The sequence below is a fragment of the Lucilia cuprina genome, chromosome 4 (genome assembly GCF_022045245.1).
Source record: "Lucilia cuprina isolate Lc7/37 chromosome 4, ASM2204524v1, whole genome shotgun sequence".
NCBI classification, from domain to species: domain Eukaryota; kingdom Metazoa; phylum Arthropoda; class Insecta; order Diptera; family Calliphoridae; genus Lucilia; species Lucilia cuprina.
In genome coordinates this window covers 13,505,301-13,523,777 of record NC_060952.1, presented here as the reverse complement: position 1 = coordinate 13,523,777, position 18,477 = coordinate 13,505,301, and the positions used below count along the sequence as shown (strand labels likewise).

Below are 18,477 nucleotides of genomic sequence, written 5' to 3'. Positions count from 1 at the left end.
AAATTCTCATTAAAGGCCGTATTCCTAAAATCATTGTCTTGTCGATAAATGATTATAAAATTCAGCATAAATATAACAAAATTAGTGTTGGCTTATGAATTTTACATTAGCGTTTCATTGGAGGGATGTTGTTCATTTTTGACAACTCTGAACTACATGTAATCATACTTTTAGAAGCAATAAAAATCCGATATTTGGATGTCAGAAATAAAACACAAAAAATAATGACACTCTTATTAAAGTTTCTCTGGTTTTTTACCAATCATTGTAATTCATTGATGCACTTCAAATATATTATTGTAATGACCAGGGAAACCGAAAACATGCTCTAAAAAAGTGTTTTAAGCGCTTTAAATATGCCGTAAAAAAACTCAAAATATGCTCTTAAAATTTAAAATATATGCTCCAAAATAAATTTTTTTTTATTTTTTAACATTGAAAAGCTCAAAAAGACTGAAATTGTAATGAAATAATAAATGTTTAATGTCATATTCTATATCCTACAATATTTTTATAAATGTTTCATCTCATATTTTGAAGAACTAGTATAATAGAATTCCGTTTTACGTTTAGATAACCAATAAATAACATGAAACCATTTGGTCCCCAAAAAACATATTTCAAACGACAAAGTTTGACACATTTCTTCCAATTGTATGAAATTGTATTAATCGGTGTTGTCATAAATTCCAATAATTAGTTTATTAAATTATAAAAATGGATTGGTCCCAAGAAATCAAAAGTATTCGGTTTTATGTCCGATTTAAAATATAATGCTTTATTAAAAAACTATTACATAACAAAATTTAAAAAAAAAGTAAAAAAATAGAATTTTTTTTAAATAAAGTTTTGAAAAGAAAATTAAACATGTATAAAAACGAAAAAAAGCGAAAACATCAAAATATTCACTAAGAGTAATATGCTCTAAAAACTCGAAAATATGCCTTAAATATTCTAAAAAGTCAAATCATGCAAAATTATGCTCTTATGGGTAAAATATGCAAAAATATGCTCTAACAAATCGATGCCAAAATTCTCAAATTGGTCTGAAACGTATAAATATCTTATCCATGAGTCCATACGACGCACCACAAAAAACATGAATTTGCATATTTTGGTTTCCCTGGTAATGACATTTGTAAGGAAATATTTGGTTTAAAAAAGTGAATATGTAATTGCATTTTTAGGTATGATTAAGATGAAGTTTGTAATTTTTTGCTGGGATATATTTCATATAAGAAATATGCTATGCGAAGCTATTATGCGCTGGATCCTATGCGCATTTTACTGATTGATTCACCAAAAAAATTAATTAAGATACATTGCAAGATACTAAACTTACCAACCAATTAATAAATGATTTCTAAATTTATTTTGTCTTGAAAAAACTATATTGAAGTCCTATAGATCTGCTTACTATACAGTTTGAACTGAAATTTTTTAAAAGGGTTTCTTGATTGTAGTAATTAAACACAGGTTTCGTTGTTGTATATTTAAATTAGTTTCCTTTTTTAATGAATCACTTTACAAGTTGCACATTTTCATCAATTTTATCATTCACTTTAATGTTTATCGACATTTTCATTTTAAATACACTTGCAGCAGAAAATCAAGATTTTAAAGAAAATTAAACGGAAAACAACTAAAGACTGCCACAAAAGTTAAAAATTAAGGAGGTATTTTTTATTAAACTATTAGAGGACTAAGATGCATCCGAACTCGGTAGAAACGCCCAGTTAAAAAAACAGCAGACTTTACATATTTGTAAAACGTTTAGCGGGAACCAAATGGTTATGCTGCTTTAGCAGGTTTCTCTTGGGGTGCATCTGCTGCATCAATTTTTTTAATGCGATTCAAATTAACACAGTTACGGAAAGCAGCCACTTCTTCGGCACATTTTAGAGTCTCGCCGGGATGAGCACGGTAACAGGCAATTACTTGTGCTTTAAGATCCTGACATGGTGGCAGTTGATGGATGGGTGAAGCTGTGGCAAAACGTTTGCGTACATCTTCTACTGCCGAAGAGTATTCAGTTTCCATTATGGCATTGGTCTTTTTAAGAGTCTGTTCCAATTGTGCCATACGTTGGCGCCACATTGCGTCGTTTTGTTGCAACTCTACCTCTTTTTGGCGATGAACATCCATTGCGCTTAGTGTGTGACCACTGGGAGCAGCATAAACAACTGGTGGAGGATTTTTATAAACAACTGTGGGTTGTCTGGCTGGAGCAGCAGATGTAGCAACAGCTGGTGCTGTCTTGGGTGGAGCTTCTTTTTTGGTTGAGGCAGCAGCTGTAGCATTTTCCTTAGCTGAAAAAGAAAACAAATTTTGATTTGTAGTAACAACTTGAAAAATAATTATTATGAATTGATTAACTTGTGTTAAGCCTTAATAAATATTTTAGAACTCTTGGTAACATTTGCTATTTTTTCTATTTAAATTTTCTATCAAAACTACTTCACAATGAGGATAAATAAATATGTTTTGTATTTTGTATATGGTTGCATAATCACAATTAAAAATTAAAAAAATTTTGATGACACTTTTCATAAATTAATTGAACAATTTTCTATTGATTTTGTTCACTATTGGCCATAGAGTAGGTTAAAGTCTATTACAGCATCAACAACTTACCCTGTTTAGTAATGCCTTGTTTTAAACGATTCACTACATCATCGGATATATCAATAACACCAGCCGGTGTGGGATTATCCATAGATACGGATCTGGGTTCTGACGAATGTGCTGCTCCCATTTTGTTTGTTTATCGTTTTCTAATGGGCAAGTAAGGAAATAAAAAAGAAAAATTAATACTCTTGTGATGTTTATTTACTTGTTTTTGTATAAAATTTTTGCCAAATAAAACCACCTTTGGAAGTTCAGCAAATTCTTCTCCGTTCAACAAAATTTTACAAAAAAAAAATCCATCAAACAACAATGTGTCAAACAAAGCCCTACGCCGACAAATATTAACGCCGGCAGCTGACACTTAAAATGTTAGCGGCGGCTTAAAATCGAGTGTAAGCCGTCTAACAACTTGAATTGTAACCACTACCAGTTTTCATACATTTTGTATGGAGAGCAAAATATCATCTTGATGTTGGCGATATTGTCGTTGAGATAGATTCTATTATATTTTTATTGCGATCTCTGACGATCGGTTTGTCGACAGTCGCTTAATTTTAATTCTTCTCTCGTTTTTTGTGTGATTTGTCGACAGCTGTTGCAATTGTAACGGAATCCGAGAGATTAAAAAGTGGGATTTGGAAGCAATTACAAAATGGGGATTGTCTACTAGAGTAGGAATCTTTTGTATTCTATTTGAAAAAGTACCAACAACTCCCTGGACTGCCAGCCAGCCGGACGGACTGTAAACTTACTGTAAACCTCTTAAAAATGTGTTAGGTTAGGTTTTCACAAGTAGTCGTTTCGGCTTTACTTAGATCCATAATAATACCTGTAAGAGAAGAAAGAGAGAGATAGGGAAGAGTGGAAAAAGAGATGTTGGCAAATAGGGGTAAGATTTTGAGAAGGAGAAAAGAAACACCAGGCCAGTTCCCATGGATGAAACAGTGTGAATATTAGATTCACACCCATTTTGTCAGATTAATGAATTCCATAAGATTTTCTAATTGAATATTTAACAAATAGGATAGATCACCAAATTATGTCGATCCAAGCGTTCGGAATCTGACCTCCACCAAAGTAGCGAAGATGAGTATCAGTCTCTTCTTCATCCTCGTTTTGACAATTTCTGCAATAATCATTGAACGAAAGACCATTGCGTCTAGCATGTTTACCAAATTTACAGTGGCCAGTGATAACCGATATCAGCCTACTTAGCTGCGGTCTTTATCCAAATATAGGGTGATATCGAATGTCCCGCCATCTCATTGAGAGACTTTATTTATCAACCTCTACCTTCTGTAAGCACCTATGTTAGAGTAGATAACAAAATCAAAGCAACATTGACTTTTTGAATTTCCCAACCTCTTTAAATAAAAAAATGCATTTTGAAAATTATTTTTCATTTTATTATTACCATTTATCATTTTTATTTCTTTGTTTTTCTCAGTTTTGTGTATTTCTTTTTTTTTCATGTTTGTTTTTTAGTATTAAGATTGGATAACTTTTTGTTGGCTTTTGTATTGATTTTGAGATAATATTTTAATTAATTTCTTTATTCTGAATTATTTATTATTGAAATATAATTGTTTGGTATCACTGCGTTTAATTATCAAAATATTAAACAGTTTGTTTTGCACTATATTAAGAAGCATACTTTTAGGGACATAAAGAAAATAAACTGGTTGAGATGAAATACTTCATTGATAGAACAAAACTTATTTTGTTTTATTCAATCAATAATTTTTGTCAAATCTGATCCGATTGTTTTGAAACAACCCCAAAAGTATGCTTTACAATTTGGCTATACAAACTGTTAAAAATCATTCAATTTTTTAATTTTTGGGCTTTTAAATGTGATTTTTTTTTAATTTTTGTTTTTGCTTTTTTTGAAATTAAATGAATAATGGTTGGTTGTTGGTATATTTTCTTAATATTCTAATTGTTTTTTGTTTGTTGATTTTCATTTATTTTGTAGTTTTTTTTTTTTTAGTGATACATAAAAATTATTATTTAATATTACATATTTGTATTTATTTTTTTGTTTCTTTTTTTATTAATTTACACATAAGAGAAGCCTTAAAAATTAAAAAAAAATATTTTATTTTATTAATATCCCATCTATTTGTTTTATTATATTAATGTCGTCTTAATAAATAAATATAAATTAATTATTATATAGTTGTTTCTTTATTTGTATATTAATATCTAAATTGGTTTTGCTCAAAATGAAATTTCCTGGACTTCATTATGGACTATTTTTTTTTGGGGAGAAAGAAACAATATTATTTTGTTGTTGTAGTTGTTGTGAACAATAAATTATTTGTTTCTCTCTACACAAAATCTGCAAACTGTATTCGGTCAATGTATGTATGGTTTTTGTTTTTATTTAGAGGTGTTTCTTTTAAATATTTTATGCTAATTTTTTTTTATTTTAGTTTTTGCTTTATTTTATATCATTTTTATCACGGTTATAAATTATTAATTATGCCATTTAAAATTTGTTTTATTTTAGAAATTTACACAGTTAATTTTTTATTTTTTTTTTTTTTTTTATTTTTTACTCAAATATTTATTTACACTACAGATTTTTTTATGCTATATTTAAAATTTAGTTTTGTTTTTAATACAAAATAAAAAAATATAATAGATATTTAAATATTAATATTATGCAACAGTTGTAAGAGCAATTAAAATTTATGAAATTTTTCACTTTAAAATAAACAAGTCTATATTAAGCATTTCGCACGGAATAGGTTCAATTACAAGCTTATTATTTTTGCTTATTAAATTGTGACAAACAAAAAATCACTTAAAATTTAATACAGTTTTCACCATTTTGATAATAGGTTAAATGGGGAATTAAACCCCTGTCTATCGAAATATTACAAATGTGGTATTTAGAAATTATTCGTTTCAGTAATTCATTAAAAAATCACTTTCGGACCTGAAAGTATTATTTTTTAATTTTCAATAAAAAATTATTTTATTTTCATATAAACATGTACAATTCACAATCGAAGTAGTATCATTGTCATTTTTTTCAATTAAAAACAAAAAAATAATAAAAAATTACGAAATACAACGATAAAACCATACAACACCGATTGTGAATTGGATGGACAATTGAAAATCATTCTTAAATTTCGTAAGTTTTTTTTATGTACCAACATTTTTATAAAGTTAATAAGTTTAACCGTTCAGATCAGAATCTGTAACAGAAATAAGATATTAACTTTCGAAATTCGAATTTCTCATTCACTCTTTTCTAAAAATTTAATTTGCTTATCGTAACGAATTTCTTACAGTATTTTAAATTTTATTCGAATTTCGTGGATGCGTTGATATAAATATTCAACATTTTTCTAATGTCCCTAAATTTAGAATTCAAAAAAAAATCCAAATAAATATTATACCTGTGTTGTTGTCAACTTACAATTTTTTTGTATGCAAAATTGTCAGAATTGAGGCATGATTATTAAATATATTTTTTAATACATTCGAAAGCATTCTTCTCTTCCTTATTTAAAATACATATTACCCATGATAAAAATATGATATTTTTACCATGATATTACCTATGTTTATTAGGGTTTAAAAAGTTTGTATAAAAAAGAACTCATGAGTTTGTTTGGATAAAAATTATTTTTTTAGGGTTTTAAACTTTTCCATATTTTACACAAAGTAATGTTAAAAAACGTTGACATCATGTGAAAGATTTTGGAAGAGCGCTGTCATATCGAAATTGTCGTCGTGCAAAATCAATTAGACCCTTTCTCGAACTCATTAGATACAAAAGTCATTCATAGACGTCACCATCTGCCATCGCAGAATAACCCAACTTTTATATTATTGTACAGTAAAGGCCAGCACAAGATAGCAATGCGACAGCAAATTGTCACATTATGTTGTCTTGTGCATGCCTTTATTGTATAGTTTTATTCAGAATGCAATTCTTACACTATGGTTTTACTTTTGTAAAACACTAGAACAATTCGTAGGAATACCATTGATCCAGCTCACAAAAAAAAAAAATCATTTTCGGTGGGAACATTAACAATATACCAAATACATATATTCAGGAATTTGTTCATATATCCGTTATTTATTGACAGATTTTTGTGATTTAAAGTTTATTTAACAAACTTCCCTAAGTAATTTGTTTTAATTGTTCAAAATGTTTATCCCAGAAATGCCTAGAGACTTACAAATTTCTCACGAAGTTGAAGGATATATAAACGCAAAGCAAATATTATGTTTTATTTAAATTTTAAATATAGAAAAGGTTTTGTGATCTTTTAAGAAAATTTTGAACTAAACTAAAAAGAAATTTTGAACTAAAAAGATAAGAATGAAGAAATATGTAAATGTTTAAAACTGTGGTGAACAATTGGAACTTGCAAACACATTTGCTGCAACTTTCTTATATATTTTTAATAAAAATATAAATAATAAATTTTATTTAAACTAATGTAATAAAATAAAACAAATCATAACAAAAGACACTGAGATAAAATTTAATTAAAAAAAGAAACATATGACGTTTTTTTATATATAGAATTGTATATTTAGGTATTAAATTTATTTTGTATGATTTATTATTACTTTTATATTAATATTTTACAGTGTTTATTTTGTTTTTAGTTTATTATTATTAATTAATGTGTTGGGTTTTTTATTTTATTATATAAAGTATATTTATTTTACGATAAATATTATTTTTTATTTTGTTCATATTTATATACTATATTTTTTACTTTTTTAAATATTAAATATTTATTAAAAACTAATATATTAATAAAAAAAGACAAAATTTATATATATTTTAGGATTAAATTACTAATTGCCAATGAATATGAATAAAATGATAAATAAAAAAACTAAAAATGTTTTGAAAAAATAATAATAATAAATATACTATATAACTTAAAAAAAATATATAATTCAATTTGTTTTAAATGCTAGTAGCGGGAGTAGGGTTAAAGAGAATAAGAGGAAAATTATAGAAATTAGACAATTTAAAAAAAGCCTAGAGTTGAAAAAAAAAACTTAAATAAAATGTTGTTATATGTATGTATGTAAGTAAATATATAATAACTGAAATTTTATTTTAGGGCATAAAACTTTATTTTTGTTTCTAGATTTGCTTATGAAATATGCAAAATTAAAAAAGAAATCAATTATTAACTTAACAAATTAATGAGTTCATTTTTATATGTATAAAATTAATATACAAATAAAACAAATAATAATTGTTTCAAAATTAAATGGTAAATATTCAAAAAGTTAAGAATTTAACAAAAAATTTCGTTAAAAATCTGTTTAAATTATTAAATTAAAAAGCAAACTAGAGTTAAAATTTAAAGAATTTACTTAAGAAAAAATCAAATCAAATTTTTTTATGTATCAGTTATAAAGTCTATAATGAAATATATTTAGTAATTGGTTTTATTTTGTTTTTCTTTTACTTTTAATTTTCGTTTTATTTAAATATATAAGCTTTTTATAAAGAAATTAGAAATATATATTTATTTTTAATTTAATTTACTTTTGTTTGTTTTACGCTAACTATAATATAGTTTTATTTAACTTAAACTAAATTGTTGTTTTTGAATTTTATGAATTCATTTCCATTTTTAAGATTCTTATTTTTCTTTTTTTGTGTTTTTTTTTATTTTTTATTTTTATACTAAATTTGTGAGTTGTTGTTGCATTACTAAATTTTTTGTTTTTTTATTTTGCAAATATTGCATACATAGTTATTTTTTTTTCTTGTTTTTGTTGGTTTTTAGTGTATTTTTTTTTCTTTTTAATAAAAACACTTTTGTTAAACAGTTGTAAAATTTAGTTTATTTTCTTATAGTCCACAGAAATATAAAAATATTTTTTGAAAAGAAATCTTTATAGTGACTTGTTCGAGACATTTTATAAAATATAAAGATGGATAAAATTTTGATTTTTTTTATAACTAGCTGCATTTTTAAACTAAGAAATTTAATTAGTTTTTTTTTTCTTTTTAAACGTTAAAAACGTTTTAGGGTCTTATTCATCTTTTAAATTTAAGGTATTTTTCATATTTTCCAAATTATAAAACATTTTAGAAATTTTTTAATACCTTATGGCTTAATCACAGGTCAACAAAATTTGAAATAAATCGAAACCCACATACCAAAGAACCGAAATTATATGGTGATTGGACTGTCAGATGAAAGGTGCCTTCACGTTGTTATAGCGTATTTAAAAATGTGCTTTTTCAAACTTTACGTATGACGCGACATTTGAAAATCCTTATGTGATGGAGTAATTGAGAATTAGAAAAGTAAACATTTTAGTAATTTTTTTAAGGTTTTTATCTGTCCAATACGAACAAAATTAAAATTGTTTCGGTATTTTGCTTCTTTATCGAAATGAAAAAAAAACTGACATATTTTAAAGTAGAATCGAAATATGTAACTAAATTAAATAGTTTCAATTAAAAATGTTGTCCTGTCTTAATCATAGAAACTTAAACAAAATCGATTCAAATAATAATATAACTTTATCAAAAAGTCACTACTAAAGTTTTCTTTTCTGGTTTTGCTGTTTGTGTATTTAGGATATTTATACATTTGTTATTAATATTATACACAAACATAAATGAAAAATAAAATTTGTTTACAGCTGATTAATGTTGCTTAATTGTTTTGTTTTTTTTTTGTATTATTTTGATTTTTGTATCCTATATACTAAGATGATTTGTTAATTATTATTATTAATATTATTTATAGGGCTTTTTTCCTGGTTAGTATGTAGGATCTACATCTAGATTTATTCAATAAAAACAAATATTTCTGCTTGTAGGGAATAATAAAAATAAAAAAGGAAATTTGTGGTCATGAAATGTTGATACACTGGGGTTAGTTTTTAAAATATAACTGAAAAGATTCAAAAGTATTTAGAAGTCACTTGGATATTTTATAGATTTTTCTTGAAATTAAATTAGACATTTAATTTTTGTTGTTAAATAAGCAATGAGAAATTTTTGAATGTAATCCAAGGAGAAAATGTTTGGCAGTGCAACTAAATATAGATTTAAAAAAAAAAACATAGTTTTTAAATATTCCTAATATCTACCCTTATATTAGCATGAATTTAAAAGAGAAATAAAATTTGAGATCAACTTTTTGAAATGAAATTCGAAATTTGTTTAAAATTTTTTTGTTAAAAATTTTAATTTATAATTTTGTTGTTTTCTAAAAAAAGAAAGAATCAAAACAGTTGAACAAATTTTATTAACATTTTAAAGAAATGCACTTTAAAATTCTCTTTTAAATACAACAATGTGTATCAACATTTTTTGTCTAAAGTAAACCAAACCCATGTTATACATATGTAAAATGTGTTTTTATAATGTACAATTTTATTTTTTAAATTAAATGATCTCTTTTAGAGCATATGTTGCAGTTCTGTTAAATTATTAAATTTGTTTTATTATTATTATTATTTTTTGTCAAATTGAAAGTCAGAACGAGAGTGAGAGAGAAGATATTGTTTTTTTAGTTTTTGTTTATATTTAAACTTCATTTATTTGTATAAAATTACAATAATCATAAGGTAAATTAATTATATGTAGTATTATGTATAATAGTATATTTCTGTTCATTTCAAAATAAAGCATAACATTTAATTAATATTCGTTTTTTTGTTAAGGAAAAATAATAATTTTCGTTTTATTTTTTTGTTTAACAGAAGATGATATTATTATTAGATGAGAGAAGAGAAAGCAAAAGAAAAAAAAATAACTTGCTTAGATTCTTACTCCCCTTTAAGTTGTAGTGTTAAAAATTACAAAATCTAAGAGTAGACGTCATTTTTAAAGCAAGCCACACTTTTTTCCCCGGATTTTCACAAAACTTTTTTTTTTAATTTTTTCTTTAAATAAAAATTATTATTACTAATAATAAAAACAAATATGTAGTTCTATTCCTAAATAGTGGTTTACCAGTTTCATAATCTTCTCTCTACAAAATTAAATCTTCATTTCATTATTTAACAAAAAATAATTCTTATAAATTCTGAGGATGGTTGTTGGCTGGTGATGATGAGAAATTATGAAACGAATTGTTTTTCTTTAATTTCTAAGAAGAAAAGGAAAACTTATAATTGCATTTTGTTATAATAATGAAATTAAAAAAAAACATCTAAAAAATATACAAGTTCCTACAAACTAGGGCGACGACATACACACACAGACACACGAGCGGTGTTTTTTGTTTCCAAATCAGTTGTTTGTGTGTTTTCTTTTTTTAAACATAGAGACGCAAGTAAAAAAGAAAAACATATACGACGATAGATTGATAGCAATAAAGAAAGAATCTAAAAGATAAGATATTATTTTGCATTTCTTATATCGGTAACAACGCCGCCCGGCTGAACACCACCACCAGGGCGCATGCGAATCGAGGGACGACGTTCAGGTGTATCGTAGGGAGGACGTGATGAATTCGTGGCAGCCATTGAGTCATCCATAGTGAGGCCGCCGTTGCCACCAGCGCCACCGCCTACTAGCATTTGGGAGCCAGCACCCATCATGCCACCACTACTGCTAACCAATGTTTGACCGCCTGCACCGCCGCTGCTCATAAGCTGCTGAGTGCCACTGGCGCCCACAGTCGCCACACCACTGCTGATTTGATTTTGACTGTGTTGGTGCTGTTGCTGGGTCGTCTGTTGTTGCTGCTGCTGTTGGCCATTGCCATCCTGTTGCTGTCCATTATTGCCATCCTGAGCCTGCTGTATGGCCTGAGGATTGCGTGGTCCACCGAACTTCAATAGGTTCCAATCGAAGACATAGTCATATGTGAAACCCAGACGATGAAACAGATTACGGAACAGTTTGCGCAAATAACAGTAGTCGGGACGCTGTTCAAAATGCAATTGGCGGCAGAAATTCAAATAATTTATGAACTCACTAGGGAAGCCCTTACACAGGGAAATGATCGTAGTTGATAGTTTCTTCTCTGAGATACGCTCATACTTTTGTCGTTTGTTGGCGGCCTTTAATCCCTGCCAGGGCAGTGCTCCCAAATTGAAATACATGAGCACATAGCCCAAAGACTCCAAGTCATCACGTCTTGACTGCTCAATGCCCAAATGTGTATTGATCGAGGCATATCTAGCGGTACCGGTAAGATTTTTATTCTCTCGATACGGTATGTGTTTCATGGTTCTTGAATCACGGAACTTTTTCGCTAGACCAAAGTCAATTATGTATACGAGATTTCCTTTTTTGCCCAAGCCCATAAGGAAATTGTCCGGTTTTATATCTCGATGTATGAAATCACGCGAATGTATGAAATCGATGCGTGATATCATTTGATCGGCTAATAGCAGCACGGTTTTCAGTGTGAAGCGACGATTGCAGAAATTGAATAAATCTTCTAATGAGGGACCCAATAATTCCATAACCATAACATTGTAATCACCCTCACTGCCACACCAAATAATCCGCGGTATCCCAATGCCACCACGCATTATTTTGTAGAATTTTGATTCAATATGCAACTGTGGGTGTTTGGTGCGTATACATTCTAATTTAATGGCCACCTCTTCGCCTGTGTTAATTGTTGTGCCCAGATAGATATCGCCAAATGAACCAGAGCCTATTTTGCGTCCAAGGCGATATTTATTACCCACACGTAACTCCATTGTGTCTGTGTGTGTGTTTTATTTTTATTGATTTTTACAAAAGGGGAGGAGAAGAGGACGAGGCGTAAATCTGAAATTGTAAATAATGCAATGATAAATTTACAAATTATTATACTAGAGCTTTTAAAATATTCACCTTTTTTTTTCTTGCTTTTTTCCAAATATTTTAGTATTCTACGTTGTTTTTGTTTGTTTTTATAACAACTTTATGTTGTTTGTTAAATTTCTAGAGATTTTGCTTCTACTATTTTATTTCTGTTATGTGTATGTGACCAAAGCGATGATGACGACGACGGAGGAGATGTTGTGGAGTTGATTATAGGATTTCCTTTATTGATTTTATAATCTGTAAATAATAAAAATAGATGGTAACTTAATAGTTTTTTTCTTATAGCTTTTATAAAAGGTTTGTACACGTGAATAGGATTTTGTTTGTTTACAACGAAAATAATAAAAGGAGGTGTGGTTTATTCAATTTTGGCTTAGAGTACAGTTTTAATTACAATGTATTTTATTATTTTTATTAATTATACATATATTCTTAAATATAAAAATAAAAACTAAAAATTTCTTTAAAAAAAATACTAGTTATGATGAATTGTTGACAATTTCCACTGATTCTTAATATGGTGGTTAATTCGTAAGATTTTATTTTAAATTTTTTACCAGAAAATCGACGTACCCTCGAAGCTATTATCAATTTTATAAACATGATGAAAATTTAAGTATTTACATGCGCATCCTTTGAGATATGTCACGATGATGTGCCCAAAGTGGAATTGATATAGGAGGACGATGACAACTGCTAGACAATTCGTAAATCTTTTGAAAGTACCATTCTTTTGCACATACTTATAACATCGTGTGAAACTACGTTCCAATCGATGGCACATGTTTCAAATCGAATTAAAAAAAAATTTTAATGATTTTTTTTTCTTAAAATCGTATTCACACCAAAATTAAATAAAAATAAAAAGAGCGCACACAAAGGAGAAACAAAACGATAAGATAAAGGAAAAAAGGGTTACCGTAGTGACATTTAATATTAAAAAGAAAAAAATTGCGAAAAAAAATTGCGAAAATTAAAAAGTTATGTGTATTTAAAATTAATAAATACATGTACAGCCACATCAAACAATATAAATAAAACGGACAAAATTTCATAATAGTCTGTTTAATGAATTCGTACGTGATTTTATTTTCCAAAAGGAAGATAAAATTAAAAAATTAAAATTAAAAAATAAAATTAAAATTTTTTAAGTAGAAATTTATAACCGATTATGGCCAACAGGCTATGTTTATGTTCTTGTTTGAGTGGTTTCAATAATCATACAAAAAAGGGAAAAGAGAATAACAAAAGAAAACAGTAATCTCAGCTTTTATGATTGATTTGTGCGCTACAAATTTAAACAAGGTAATATCCCTTAACCAAATGAACTTGTACTGATAAAAATAAATTTCAAAAAGCGTATGAAAACTTAAATAAAAAGGAAAAAATTTAAATAAATTTCATAAAGCGTATGAGCATTAGAAAATAAAAACAGTTTTATAATTTCGATTTATTAAAATAAATTTTCATAAAGCAAACGAAAATTAGGAACCAAAGACATTTAAAAAATTTTCGATTTATTAAAATAAATCCTTTTAAAGAATTAAAACAGTTTAATAAATTTTAGATAATAAATAGTAAATAACTAGATACTTAATTTTAGTGCTATTTTTTAAAATAGCCCCAAATCTAAAGAAGGGAAAAAATATATTTAACTAGATACACAAATCTAGTGCTATTTCCGAAATAGCCCCAAATCTGATAATAATGAATATTTTTAAACTAGATATTTAATTCTAGTGCTATTTCTAAAAATAGCCCCAAATCGAAGAAAAATTTATTTAACTAGATAAAAAAATCTAGTGCTATTCTCCATGTTGGAGTTTTTCCCTAAAATACAACTCTGCATATTTTTCCTTTAAGTTCCTTTTTTATCTCTTTTTCTTTTATCTCTTTAATTTAAGACTTGCTTTTTTTGTATTCAATTCTTTTTCATTTATTCTTAATAAAACTTTTAAATCGACAGGTTATTGGGCCCAGAAGAGCTTAAGTTTATTTTATAAAAAAAGAAAAAGTAACTAAAAATTAATTTGAGGATTTTTCCAAGTGTTTAATTTGTGCGATGATGAGTTCATCAACATTCCAAATAGACAAACTGGACAACAGTAATTATGACACATGGTGTGTCCAAATGAAGTGCATATTGGTGCAATCGGATTTGTGGTCCATTGCAAATGGAACTGTTGTCAAGCCAGCGGACAAAGTACAGTCCGAGTTGTGGCAACAAAAGAACGAGAAGGCACTTGCAACCATTATTCTCTCAGTGAAGACAAACCAGCTAAACTATATTAAGAATTGTAAATCAGCTTTAGAAGCCTGGAAAAAGCTTGGGGATGTCTATAGACCAAGTGGCCCAATACGAAAAGTTACTCTCTACAAAAAACTCTTAAATCTACGTATGTCGGAAACAACGTCTATGTCGGAATACCTAAATTCATTTACGGAAATATCCGAACGGCTGGCAGAAGTTGGTATTGAAATTGCTGAGGAGCTATTGGTAATTATTTTACTCTCAAGTCTACCCAAGGACTTCGAAAATTTCATCATAGCAATAGAGACACGAGATTCCCTGCCGTCGTTAGATTTGCTGAAGATAAAGTTAATTGAAGAAGGTGATCGACGCATACAACATGGTGATGGTGATGAGGCTGTAGTTGTAAGTCAACAGGCTTTTGTAGCTCGATCAAAACAACATATGAAAAACAAGAACAATAATAACAGCAACAACAATAGTAACGGTCGAAAAGTTAAATGTTATAATTGTGGCAAGCGTGGACACCTAGCAAAAAATTGTAGGGGTACGAAACAAAATGGCGACGACACAAGAGAACAACATCGATCATTTGCAATGCTTGCAGCTGGCAACAGTAATACATTTGACAAAAGCTCTTGGTGTGTTGACAGCGGCGCAACGTCTCATATGTGTTGCCAACGTAACTTATTTGTGAATTACGTTGAAACTAACGAGAAAATTGCATTGGCATGTGATAGTTACATAGAAGCTGAAGGTAAAGGAGATGTTAAAATAAAAACTCAAGATGGCGACATAACTTTGAGAGAAGTTCTTTATGTTCCTGGAATGGTTGGAAATTTCATATCAGTTGGAAAGGCGGTTGAGAATGGCTGTACTGTACGTTTTGATGATAATTCTGCGAAAATAGTAAATAAAATGGGTGAAATAATTTTAGAAGCTGTAAACAAAACTAATTTATTTATGTTCACTGAATACCATCAGTCAAATTTTCTACTTTCGAACGACGATGCTATACGTTGGCACAACCGATATGGCCACCTCAACTTCAAGAGTATGTGTGATTTAATTAATAAAAATGCGGTAAGTGGCTTGAATATTAAGGATGTTCCACGAAATTTAAATTGTACAACATGTATGAAATCCAAAATTTGCTCGCAACCATTTCCTTCTGATCAGAACAGAGCGGAAAATTTATTGGACTTAATTCATACGGATGTTTGCGGCCCTATGAATAAACCATCGCTTTCCGGCTCCCGGTATTTTGTTCTTTTTATTGACGATCACTCCAGATATGTTTTTGTATATTTTATGAAGAACAAAAATGAAGTTTTGGATAAATTTAAAATGTTCAAATTATTTGTTGAGAAACAATTGAATCGCAGTATTAAGTGTGTAAGAAGCGATAATGGGAGAGAATATGTGAATTCCCAATTCGACAAATTTTTGGAAGAAAACGGTATACAAAGACAGCTAACAGTGCCGTACACACCGCAGCAAAATGGTATTTCTGAACGAGCCAATAGGACGATAGTTGAGATGGCACGAAGTATGATCCTTTATTCTGCCGTTGATGAGATACTTTGGGCCGAAGCCGTCAACACTGCTGTGTACATTAGAAACCGCTCGATAACCAAAATTCTGACGGACAAGACACCTTTTGAGATATGGCATGGTAAGAAACCAAATGTGGCTCATTTTAGAATTTTCGGTTCTCCCGTTGTGGCTTTGGATAAAACTCATACGAAAAAATTTTCGGCAAAAGGCAAGGACTACATTTTCGTCGGCTATTCTACAACTGCAAAGGCATATAGATTGTTTGATGTTAAGGAGAGAAAAATTGTAGACAAAAGAGACGTGATTTTTTGCGAAAATGTTTTTGTACCGAAGACCACAAATGATATCATGGAATTTACGGTTCCACATAATGATACACCAGCAGAGGATGAACAAATTATTGAGAAAACTTCAGCTGGTACAGATGAAGAATATGAGTCGAGTTCGGAGATTGGTTTTATGGGGTTTGAGTCTGACAGCGATGATGAAGATAAACAACCGAGCACTAGTGGTGCAAGATCTCGTGGAAGACCTAAAATAATCCGTTCGGGTAATGTCGGACGTCCAAGAAAGGTGCACAACATGATCAACCTTGCTGAAGAAATTACTATCCCGATAAATTTCCAGGATGCCATTTCATGTAATTATTCCGAAAAATGGAGAGATGCTATGAACTGCGAATATACAGCACTACAGGAGAACGACACCTGGCATTTAGTTGAACTTCCTCCAGGTAAGAAAGCCATAGGTTGCAAGTGGGTCTACAATGTGAAAAAAAATGAAGAAGGAAGTGTGACCCGTTTTAAAGCTCGTTTGGTTGCCAAAGGGTGCAGCCAAGAATACGGCATTAATTTTAAGGAAACGTTCTCACCAGTCTTAAGGTATTCAAGTATCAGATTGATTTTTGCTATAGCGGCTGAGAAGGGATTATATCTCCATCACGTAGATATATCTACAGCTTATTTAAATAGCACGTTGGATGAAGAAGTTTACATGAAGCAGCCTGATGGATTTCAGGATGAAAGGTATCCAGGTCAAGTTCTGCGTTTAAAGAAGGCAATTTATGGACTTAAGCAGTCGGGGCGTTCATGGAATACTACTCTTGATGCCGCTATTCGTAGTATGAATTTCAAGGCTTGTGACAGTGAACCATGTATTTATACCAGACATGAAAATGGAAAATATAATTTTATTGCTGTCTATGTGGACGATATTTTGATTGCTTGTTCGGCAGATGCTGATTTACACTCTATTAAAGATGGTATTGCGAACAAATTTAAACTGGTAGATAACGGCAATGTAAAGCAGTTCCTTGGCATGGAAATCAAACGTGAAAGAGATACTGGTAAAATTAGCGTTGGCCATACTCAATATATAGAAAAGGTTTTGATGGACTACGGCATGGAAAATTCTAGACCAGCATCTACACCCCTTGACCCAGGTTTCCAAATTTCCTGTAATGACGAAAATTGTGAGCAAATAGATGTTAAAGGATATCAGTCATTGATTGGAACATTAATGTATTTGGCGATAAGTACGAGACCGGACATTCTACATTCAATTTGTAAACTGGCTCAAAGAAATCAAAATCCGCATGTAGAACATGAGAAGGCAGCCAAACACGTTTTGAGGTATCTACGTACTACCAAACATCTTGGACTTCAATATTCCAAGACAAATAAACCCCCAGTTGGTTTTGTGGATGCAGATTGGGCTAGCTGCACGGAAGATCGAAAATCTTACACCGGATTTACATTTTTCTTAGCAGGTAGTTGTTTCAGTTGGGAGTGTAAAAAACAACCTAATATATCACTTAGTAGCACTGAAGCTGAGTTCGTGGCTTTGTCAACAGCAGCAAAGGAGGCAATATATTTGAAAAGGCTATTGAAGGAGATGAATTGTTATCCAAATGATGAACCAATTGTACTTTATGGTGATAATATTGGCGCACAACACTTGGCAAAGAATCCTGTATTCCATGGAAGATGCAAGCATATAGATGTTAAATACCAGCATGTAAGAGAGGTTGTAAAATCTAACCAAATTGAACTGCGCTATGTATCAACGGATGAAATGACTGCTGATATTTTGACTAAGAATTTAAGTAAAATTAAACATGAGAAATTTGTTAAAACGTTAGGATTGAAATAATGTAATTTATTTGATCTTATATGTAAAAATATGCAGATTTGAGAGGGCATGTTGGAGTTTTTCCCTAAAATACAACTCTGCATATTTTTCCTTTAAG

The 18,477-nt window shown here is 29.3% G+C and overlaps 2 protein-coding genes across 5 annotated transcripts in view; both read right to left on the bottom strand.

The window, feature by feature from the left end:
- Positions 1-1,482: 1,482 nt before the first annotated feature.
- On the bottom strand, positions 1,483-2,998 carry LOC111681568. The gene is made up of 3 exons (XM_023443415.2): positions 2,870-2,998; positions 2,635-2,774; positions 1,483-2,309 (listed from the first exon to the last, which is right to left on the bottom strand). Exons 2-3 carry the CDS (start codon positions 2,753-2,755, stop codon positions 1,792-1,794), a joined length of 639 nt encoding a protein of 212 aa, XP_023299183.1. The 5' UTR covers positions 2,756-2,774; positions 2,870-2,998; the 3' UTR covers positions 1,483-1,791.
- Positions 2,999-9,402: 6,404 nt separating this feature from the next.
- Positions 9,403-18,477, bottom strand: part of LOC111681558 (discs overgrown protein kinase) — a 20,016-nt gene continuing 10,941 nt past the window's right edge. For 3 of the 4 annotated variants that reach the window (XM_046948205.1, XM_046948206.1, XM_046948207.1), the window contains exons 2-3: positions 12,452-12,658; positions 9,403-12,384 (exon numbers count right to left, since the gene is read on the bottom strand). In XM_046948205.1, the coding sequence (XP_046804161.1) occupies positions 10,996-12,312 (1,317 nt within the window). In that variant the 5' untranslated portion in view covers positions 12,313-12,384; positions 12,452-12,658 and the 3' untranslated portion in view covers positions 9,403-10,995. Of the gene's footprint in view, positions 12,385-12,448; positions 12,659-18,477 lie in introns of all 4 variants that reach the window. The other variant, XM_023443405.2, reaches the window with a different exon arrangement.

Excerpts from the sequence above, each read along its gene's own strand:
- LOC111681568 (XM_023443415.2), bottom strand. The coding sequence starts at position 2,755 with ATGGGAGCAGCACATTCGTCAGAACCCAGATCCGTATCTATGGATAAT. Across the intron at positions 2,310-2,634 it reads ACAAGGCATTACTAAACAGG|CTAAGGAAAATGCTACAGCT; the intron begins GTAAGTTGTTGA and ends TTTCTTTTTCAG.